General features: G+C 53.6%; 1 protein-coding gene across 2 annotated transcripts in view; it reads left to right on the top strand.

Annotated features, from left to right (window-relative positions):
• ANO1 (anoctamin 1, calcium activated chloride channel) overlaps positions 1-9080 on the top strand; it is a 102937-nt gene extending 93857 nt beyond the window's left edge. The window contains exons 22-25 of one of the 2 annotated variants that reach the window (XR_001001807.1): positions 1897-2081; positions 5070-5175; positions 7287-7647; positions 8619-9080. Coding sequence is in view for 1 of the 2 variants with exons in the window: in XM_011942303.1 (XP_011797693.1) it covers positions 1897-2081; positions 5070-5175; positions 7287-7553 (558 nt within the window). In the remaining variant the exon portion in view is untranslated. Of the gene's footprint in view, positions 1-1896; positions 2082-5069; positions 5176-7286 lie in introns of both variants that reach the window. The other variant, XM_011942303.1, reaches the window with a different exon arrangement.
• Positions 9081-9401: the final 321 nt, after the last annotated feature.

Genomic DNA, 9401 nt, shown 5'->3' with positions numbered 1-9401 from the left:
AGGGAAGACAGAGACAGAGATAGGAGGGAAGACAGAGACAGAGATAGGAGGGAAGACAGAGACAGTGATAGGAGGGAAGACAGAGACAGATAGGAGGGAAGACAGAGACAGAGGGGGAGAAACACAGAGATTCCTTATTGACAATCTTTCTGTTCTCTTATTTGAAGAAAAAAGTTGATTTTTCTCCTTAATCTGAAACATATGGCTGCTCTATAGAGAAGGTTTGGGAGATGCTGAAACGGGGCGAGAAGGACGCTCTCATCAGCCTCACACATGGCTCTGCTAAGAATCAGGGCTCCAGGCCCCTCAGCCTCCTCCCCAGCATGGCAGCCCCTTCCAGCCTCTCCTATCCCCAGACCCGCAGGCTAGGATGGCCCGGCCCTCAGCCTTCCCCATCAGGATCTGTCTGACTCTGCCCGTGGCCTGGATCCCCCCTGGGTTTAGCTGTGCCCAGCTGTCTCCAGCATATACTTCAAGCCCAAGACTGCATCCCAGACATGAGAACCCCAGGCAGCCACAGGGAGTCCGCTGTGCCAGGGCCCCATGGCTCTCGTCCCTTCCACCCTCTGGCTGAGCCCAATCCTCCCCGCCAAAAGCTGACACCGTGCCCACGGCGGACACGGGGTGGCTCCCCAGAGCTGACGATCAATGCCCCTGCAGGGCCGTGATGCCAAGTCAGGGTATCAGCAGGCCCTGGGGCTCAGCACCCACAGAGGGCAGAGGGTGACACTCAGCCTCGGAGAAGGGCCCCTCAGAACCCTCTGACAGAGCCCTTTCCCGGCAGGCAACCCCTTCTGCCAAGCACACGCTCCCACCAGACTACAGGGAGACTGCAGGCAGAGTGTGCACACCGGGATGGCTCCTTATCCCGCCCAGACAAGGGAGCACAGGGTCCTGAGGCAGAGCCCACGCTGTGCTGGAGTTGGTGGAGCTGGGAACAGAGGTACATCCTGTCTGCAACAAGTGGCTCTGTGAGCAGCTGCAGGGCACAGAGGGCATCTCCTGAGGACAACAGCAGCAACAACAATAACAGCAGGCTGAGTGCGGTGGCTCACAGCTGTAATCCCAGCACTTTCGGAGGCCGAGGCGGGAGGATCGCTTGAGTCCAGGAATTCAAGACCAGCCTGGCCAGCGTAATGAAACATAGTGAGACCATGTCTCTCTCTAAAAAAAAAAAAAAAAAAAAAAAAGTTTGGAGCAGGTACATTCACCAGGCACCTAGAATGTTCTAGACCCTTCTAAGCTCTTTCCACACACTAGCCCACTAGTCTGCACACAGCCCTTGGAGGCGGGGACTGTCATGGCCCCATCTGACAGGGAAGACACCAGAGGCATAGAGAGGTTAGGTGATTTGCCCAAGGCCACATAGCCGTGTGAGAGGCAGCCGTTGGGCCTTGGGTTCCTCTCTTGTAAGGGCACCAGCCAGAGCTGGTGCTATAATAGAATGAGCTGGGTGAGGACTTGAGAGCTTGCAAAGCACTTTCCCTTCCTGCCTCATTCCCTTCTCCAACAAGCCCAGAGGCACAGTGCATACATGGTGTGGGTGTTGTTAGCCCTGTTTTGATAAGAAGAAAATGGAGGCACAGAGAGGTTGGGTAATTTGCCCAAGGCCACACAGGCAGCAAGAGGCAGCCAGTGTCCACCTGGCGCCTTCTCTCCTAGGAGTGTGTGTTATGGCGCCCAGGCACTCTCCTTCAGCTGCCGGGGGCTGAGAGGAGCACCCGTGACCCCGCATCCATTCACTCAGCACGCGGACGTTGTGCAACTATGGTCCCCACCAGGGGCAGTGGCACGTGGCCAGGGCTCAGTGTGGCCGTGGACAGGTCACCCCCGGTTGCGGTCGGCCCTTCTGTGCCCAGGCTGGGGGTCCCCCTCACTGCCACGTCCCCTGCACAGGCCTTCGTGATCTCCTTCACGTCGGACTTCATCCCGCGCCTGGTGTACCTCTACATGTACAGTAAGAACGGGACCATGCACGGCTTCGTCAACCACACCCTCTCCTCCTTCAACGTCAGTGACTTCCAGAACGGCACAGCCCCCAATGACCCCCTGGACCTGGGCTACGAGGTGCAGATCTGCAGGTACTGCTCTCTGCTGCCCTCTTTGAAAAGCCATGTTTATTGGGTTTCTGGGAGAGCCCAGGTTTGGACGAGGCTCAAATCAGGGGCAAGTCAAGAAACAACGCAAACTCGCTTAAAAAGAAGGAAAAGAAAAAAAAAAAAAGGCTGGTGCAGTGGCTCACACCCGTAATCCCAGCACTTCGGGAGGGCCAGGCAGGAGGATCACTTGAGCTCAGGAGTTAGAGACCAGCCTGAGCCACATAGTGAGACCCTATCTCTACAAAAAATAATAATAATTAAATAGCTGGGCCTTGTGGCACGCACCTGTAATTCTAGCTACTTGGGAGGCTGAGGTGGGAGGATCAATTGAGCCTAGGAATTTGAGGCTGCAGTGAGCTGTGATTGTACCACTGCACTACTGCACTCCAGCCTGGGCAACACAGTGAGACCCTATCTATAATTAAATAAATAAATAAATAAATAAATAAATGCTTGATGGGAGGAAATTAGAGGTGATTTACCAGTTCCTATAACCAAGAAGCCCAGGATAGCTTCAGGCATGGCTGGATCCAGGAGCTACAGTTTGCCCTCAGGCTCCACTCTGGCACCACTTCTCCACTTTGATTTCCTCTGTGTTACATGATTCTTTTGCTGGTGGAAAGGATCCCCAGCAGCTCCTGGCTTAAATCCTCTCTGCTCTGCAGTCCCTGTGGGAAGACCTTCTGTTTCCCAATAGTCAGTGAAAATCCAGGGACTGAGTCTTACTACCCCATCTTGAGTCAAATGTCCATTCCTGAACCAACCACTGTTGCCACGAGGAGGAGGGTTCTCCTTGGTTTGGCCTGGGTCATGTGCCAAGGTGTGAGGTCACAGAGAATTGGGGGGTCCTAAGGAAAACTGGGGTGTTATGACTTGAAGAAGAGGAGACAGATGCTAGCAGGCAAAGCCTTGAGCACAGAATAAAGAGGAACGAGCTGGTGCGTGTGGCTTCTGACACTGGGAGGACAGGGCTGCTCGTTCCCATGGGAAAGCAGGTTGTGTAACTTCTGCCTGGCCCAGCAGCTGGCACCATAGCCGTGGCCCAGCCCGATCCTATCTCAGGGGTTGGCAGCTCAGTGCCAAATAGGCCCTCGGAGACTCCCATCCAGCTCCCTCCAGAAATCAAGCTCTGTGGGCAAGGGCCCTATCTGTTGGGTACCCCCCTGAATTCTCTATCCCTAGAGTGGGGTCTGGCACATAGTAGTTGGTCAATAAATGCTTGTGACATAAGTAAGTGAGGGAATGCCCAGACTGAGGCCCAGAGAGGTCAAGTGATTGCCTAGGGGACACACAGCAAGGTGGTAATTGGAGTGGGTGAGCACCAGGGATGTGGGTCCAGGCCGAGGCTGTGTCTGCAAATCCAGGTGGCCCTTCTCCTGGTATCCCCGACTGACCTCAGCTTTTAGTGACCAGCAGGGGCACAAACTGCAGCCCAGCCCCTGGAAACCCTGCCCCTCGTGGGGGCGTTTTCTGTCCAGCTTTGGGAAGCTTTTCCAATGAAGGGTGGGGACGTCAGCTCCATTCAAGCCAAGTTCCAGCCGATGTGTGGCACCCCCCAGATTCAGGGAGCCATGGAGGGAGGGAGGCCCCGGGCAGAGACCTCACCCTGACCCCACAGACCCTGGGCGTCTCGAGCTCTCTGTGAAAGAGGAAGGGAGGGGCTGGGGAGAACTGGAGCATGGGCAGTGGTCATGAACGGGGCGAGTCTCCTTCCTGAGGCTCCAAGCATATCCACGAAGAGCGGAGGTCAGTGGCAGGGCCTCGGTGGGGCGGGGGGTGTGAGTGAGCTTGACTCTCCAAGCAGGAGATCAGTCAGCTGCATCTAAAGCTGGTAACGAGAACCAGGGGCAGCTCGCGTTCTCTCGAGATAAGGCGGTGAGGACCAAGCAGCAACCCTGGAGGCGAGAAAGCAGCCCCAGACCCGGGCAGGGCAGGGCAGGGCAGGGCGGGCCAGGCCGGCTGCCTGACAGGCCTCTGCCTGCACCAATGGAATGCTTAGCTTCGTTCTTTCGCAAATGTTTGATAAGCTGTTTAAGTTACTTTGATAAGATGTTCAGGGTATTGTTTTGCTGGGTGTTTTGGTTGTTGTTTGGTTGGCTCTTTTTAGAGACAGGGTCTCACTTTGCGGCCAGGCTGAAGAGCAGTGGCGTGATCAAAAACTCACTGCAACCTCCCCGGCTCAGGTGATCCTCCCTCTTCAGCCTCCCGAGTAGCTGGGAATGCCGGCGTGCACTGCCATGCCCGGCTAATTTTTGTATTTTTTTTTTTTTTTTTTTTGCAGAGACAGGGTTTTACTGTGTTGCCCAGACTGATCTCTGACTCCTCAGCCTGAGATTACAGTGCTGAGGTGACAGGCACGAGCCACCCCTCCTGGCTGATAAGGTGCTCGGGTTTTTTCTTCAGTAGTTTCCCTCAAAGAGGGAATGGACTGCAGAGGTGGTTTTCAAACTGTGTTTCATGGAACCCATCCTGGAGCTCTGTGCAGCATGGGGGTTGGGTTGAGGTTTAGGGAGTTCAAGCTTAGGGAACCCCCTCCCCCCGCCCGACTTCAACCAAGTAGGCTCTGCACTCTTGGGACCCTATTGGAGTATCCAGTGAGACTTCTTTTGGGAACAAAGGCTCCACTGCTTTTAAAAGTTTGGAATCTCCTGGACTACATGGTCCCTGCCCTTGATTCTGTGAGCCCACAGCTGGGCCTGGGGGATACTTCCTGCCACATGTGTTTTACACAAAGTCCCTCAGGTCCTTCCTGGCCCGTGGGGGGTCCTGACCACCCCCTCTGCCATGGAGAGACACTCCCTGGGTGCGGGTCCGCAGGCTGCTCGCCCAAGAGAAGGTTGTCCTCCCGGAGGCAGCCGCACACCAAGCTGAGCCTCTCCCAGGCGTCCCTCGAGCTGCCTGGCTCCAGCCAGAGCCTGAGCCCGAGCCCCGCTGAAGTCCCACCCTCGACTCCACCACCGTCTTTTGCAGGTACAAAGACTACCGAGAGCCTCCGTGGTCGGAAAACAAGTACGACATCTCCAAGGACTTCTGGGCCGTCCTGGCAGCCCGGCTGGCGTTCGTCATCGTCTTCCAGGTGCGGTGCATCACTCTTTGTTTCCGGTTTGAGGATGGGGGCACTAAGGGACCACCCCGTGCCCGCAGTCTGGAAGGCACAAGCTGCTAACGCTGGGGGTTCAGAGACTCCTCCAGAGGCCTGGAGAATTTGCTCTGGGACACCCGAGGAGGGGACCTGGTCGACCCCAGGCCCCCTGCACCAACAGGGCCCAAGACAACCTCATGAGAGAGGAAGGCAAAGAGGGGGGCTGGATGAGTGCCGGCAGAAGGGTTCTGACTGGCTGGTGGGTTTAATCCAGTAGAATTGTCTTTATTGAAAGAGACAGGGGCCAGACACGGTGGCTCACACCTGTAATCTCAACATTTTGGGAGGCCGAGCCGGGCAGATCACCTGAGGTCAGGAGTTTGAGACCTGCCTGGCCAACATGGTAAAACCCTGTCTCTACTAAAAATACAAAAATTAGCCAGGCATGATGGTGGGTGCCTGTAATCCCAGCTACTTGGGAGGCTGAGGCAGGAGAATCACTTGAACCCAGGAGGCAGAGGTTGCCGTGAGCTGAGATCATACCTTTGCACTCCAGCCTGAGCAACGAGAGTGAAACTCCGTCTCAAAAGAAAGGAGAGAGAGAGAGAAGAAAGGAAGGAAGAGAGAGAGAGAGAGAAAGAGGAAAGAAAGCAAGAAAGCAAGCAAGAGAAAGAGAGAGAGAGAAAGAAAGAAAGAGAGAAAGAAAGAAAGAAAGAAAGAAAGAAAGAAAGAAAGGGTAAGAGAAAGAAAAAGAGAGAAAGAGAGAGAGACATGGAGAAAGGGGACTCCACCTCTGTCCCTCTTGTTCTCATACCGTGTCTGTGGTAGCAGGCAGAACCAGGACAGACAGAAGGGCAGTGGGTTCTCAGATGACCCCAGCCACAGCCAACAGCCAGGGGACCCAGCCCCAGCTGGCCCAGCCTCTGAGGTGGGGTCTGGGCCAACTCTCTGAGGCCAGAGGGACTCCCAGTGGAACGGGAGCCCCGGCTAGGGTGCCAGCTGTGCACCAGCAGCTGAGGTCCCAGAGAGGGGGGCCCCCTGGGCTGTGGGCACTGCCAAGGTTCTGCTCATTGGTGTCCCTCTAGCCTTGATTAAGTCGATGCTAGGAAGGCAGTGGGCCAAGGGCTCTGATGCTGGAATCCCCAGGACTGGGTTCAAGTCCCAGCTCTGTTACAGGGCAGGCCCTTCCACTCCTCTAAGCTCAGCGGCCTCATCCATCAGCTTTTCATAGCAAGCGGTGTAAAAGGTGTGTGGGGCTGGGTTCCGCAGGCCAGAGCCTGAGAGCCCAGCAAGGAGGGGTCTCGGCCAGAGACAGCCCAACCTTATCCCATGGGAGCCCTGGAGCATGCATGGCACCCCAGACCTGGCCTTACCTGGAGGCAAGGCCACCCCTAGATGGGCCGGTCACTGCTTTGGGCTGACCAGGCTGGGAAGAGGGAGATGGGAGGGAGCATACCTTCTGCAGCTGCGAGCATGAGCAGCCAGTCCCAGCCACAGCTGGGGACTGGGAGCGCCAACCAGGAGAAGACACCAATCCAGGGGGCACCAGCACCGCCCCTGGCGGGAACCTGCTCAGCTCGGGGTGCTCACACATGCTCGCTGGACAGACGTTCAGCAAACGACAAGATTTCGTTTTTCCATAAAAACTGACTTCTGCTGCCTTCTGTCCACCAGAAATGTCTCCACGGAGGTGGTGGATGTTCAGGCGGGCCCTGGCAGGCTTTGCAAACTAAAAGTTTGATCCATTTGTGGTTATTTCCAGTTTCATGCTTTTCCCCAAAGCCTCGATGCTTGTTAGATTTGGCGATGTGTGACCCATCAGGTCACTTCCTGAGTCTCCTGGTCGAGGAATTCAGAATGACTCAGGTGATTTTCCCAATTACTGAGTTCAGATGCGTTCGAGAAAGTCGGCCAACATTTCCCAACGGCCTGCCAGGTGGTTCTGTGCCTCCTTTATACCTTCTGGGAACTGTTGCCCAGGGAGGTCAACAGGCCAGGAGGTCATGGGGTGGCGCTCCACCAGGTGGGGGCCAGGCAGAGAGGTCGGGAGCACTTCCCCAGGCGCCATCCTCCCCACTGCCACGCGCTGCCTCTCCTCCTTCCAGAACCTGGTCATGTTCATGAGCGATTTCGTGGACTGGGTCATCCCGGACATCCCCAAGGACATCAGCCAGCAGATCCACAAGGAGAAGGTGCTCATGGTAGAGCTGTTCATGCGGGAGGAGCAAGACAAGCAGCAGCTGCTGGAAACCTGGATGGAGAAGGAGCGGCAGAAGGACGAGCCGCCATGCAACCACCACAACCCCAAAGCCTGCCCAGACAGCCTCAGCAGCCCAGCCCCCAGCCATGCCTACCACGGGGGCATCCTGTAGCTATGCCAGCGGGGCTGGGCAGGCCAGCCAGGCATCCCGACTGACAGGCACCCTCTCCCAGGGGCAGGCGGCTTCCTGCTCCCGCCAGGGCCCTGTAGGTCCTGGGTTTTCTGCAAACATGGAGGACCACTTTCCGATAGGACATTTTCCTTTCTTCTTTCTGTTTTCTTTCCCTTGCTTTTGCACAAAGCCATTATGCAGGGGATTTTTTTTAATCTGTAGTATTCAAGATGAATCAAAATGATGGCTGGTAATAGAGCAATAAGGTAGCAAAGGCAGGTGCTTTGCAGAAAAAATGCTTGGAAACTTGAGTCTCCCTAGCAGTGTAAAGTGAGCAAAGGCCCCTAGAAACCCTCCTCTGAATCCTCCTAATTCCTTAAGATAGAGGCAAAATGGTGAGCCGAGGCATCGGGCAAAAGCTGGTGCGATGCTTCAGGGAAAATGGAAACCCCAACCAAAAATAATGATTGATTCTGGTTCCAAAAGGTGTCACCTGCCTGTTTCAGAAAAGTTAGACTTTCCATCACCTTCTCCTCCCATCAGTTCAGTAGCTGAGAGAGAAGTGGCCCATCCCTGAACCACACAGGGGGCGTGGGAGCATCCCAGTTATTCCTGGAAAGCGAGACGGGGGCACAGGTGTCCCTGATTAAGCAGGAACCAGCGCCCTTGGCATCCCCGGCAGGCTCCCTGCTGTCAGCCACACACCTGCCCCCTCACAGCAAGCTGACCTCAGAGTTGATTGTCTTCCTTATGGGACAAAACCAGTTGACCAGAAAAGGGGCAGAGAGAGAGGACCTCGGAGGCATTTCCACAGATGGTGTCAGGGTTTCAAGAAGTCTTAGGACTTCCAGGGGTCCCCTGGAAGCTTTAGAATATTTATGGGTTTTTTTTTCAAATATCAATTATATGGTAGATTGAGGATATTTTTTCTGCAGCTCAAAGGTGGAGGGAGTTTATTAGTTAACCGAATAGCGTTGAGAGGAATTTAAAATACTGTTACTACCAAAGAATTTTATTAATAAAGGCTTCTATTTTGGTAACACTTCTCTATATTTTTACTTACAGGAATGTCACTGTTGGACAATTATTTTAAAAGTGTATAAACCAAGTCTCATAAATGATATGAGTGTTCTAAATTTGCAGCAATGGTACTAAACAACTCTCTGAAATTTCTCGAGCACCGAGAGAAACATCATTTTAGCAAAGGCCAGGAGGAAAAACAGAAATATATTTGTCTCGAACACATCACTGATGTGATGTTGACATTCCCTTTAATCTGCCAACTGTGATCAAAGTTCATAGGTGTCATAGATTTCCATTATTTGCTAAAATCATGCAATCTGATGCTTCTCTTTTCTCTTGTACAGTAAGTAGTTTGAAATGGGTTTTGTATATAAATAATGTGTTAAAAATTAGGCGATTACCAAAAATCCTTTTATGGAAACCATTTTTTAAAAAAGTGAATGTACACAAATCCACAGAAGACTGTGGCTGGACATTCATCTAAATAAATTTGAATATACGACACTTTTCCCACTTGAATGCTGTCTGCCTGACATCCGCCTGGGAAATTCACAGGCCGTCCCCAAAGTCCAGTGGACCCTGCAAACTCAGCACTGACCGACAGGCATCTCTTTCCTTTGGTGCCTGCCTGTGCATGGCTCTAAATGTTCTTGGGACTTTGTCTCTCTGTGCGTGTGTGCACTTGTGCATGCACACGTGTGTGCCTATTCATTTGCATTTGTTTTGCATGTATCATGTACACTCATGTTCACATTTGCTTGTGTGCCTGTGCCTGTGTGTTTACATGTTTGTGTGCATCACGGGTGTATGCATTTGTATTTGCTT

The sequence above is a fragment of the Colobus angolensis genome, unplaced genomic scaffold, assembly GCF_000951035.1.
Source record: "Colobus angolensis palliatus isolate OR3802 unplaced genomic scaffold, Cang.pa_1.0 Scaffold21, whole genome shotgun sequence".
Lineage (NCBI taxonomy): Eukaryota > Metazoa > Chordata > Mammalia > Primates > Cercopithecidae > Colobus > Colobus angolensis.
This window is presented reverse-complemented; position numbering and strand designations above follow the sequence as displayed.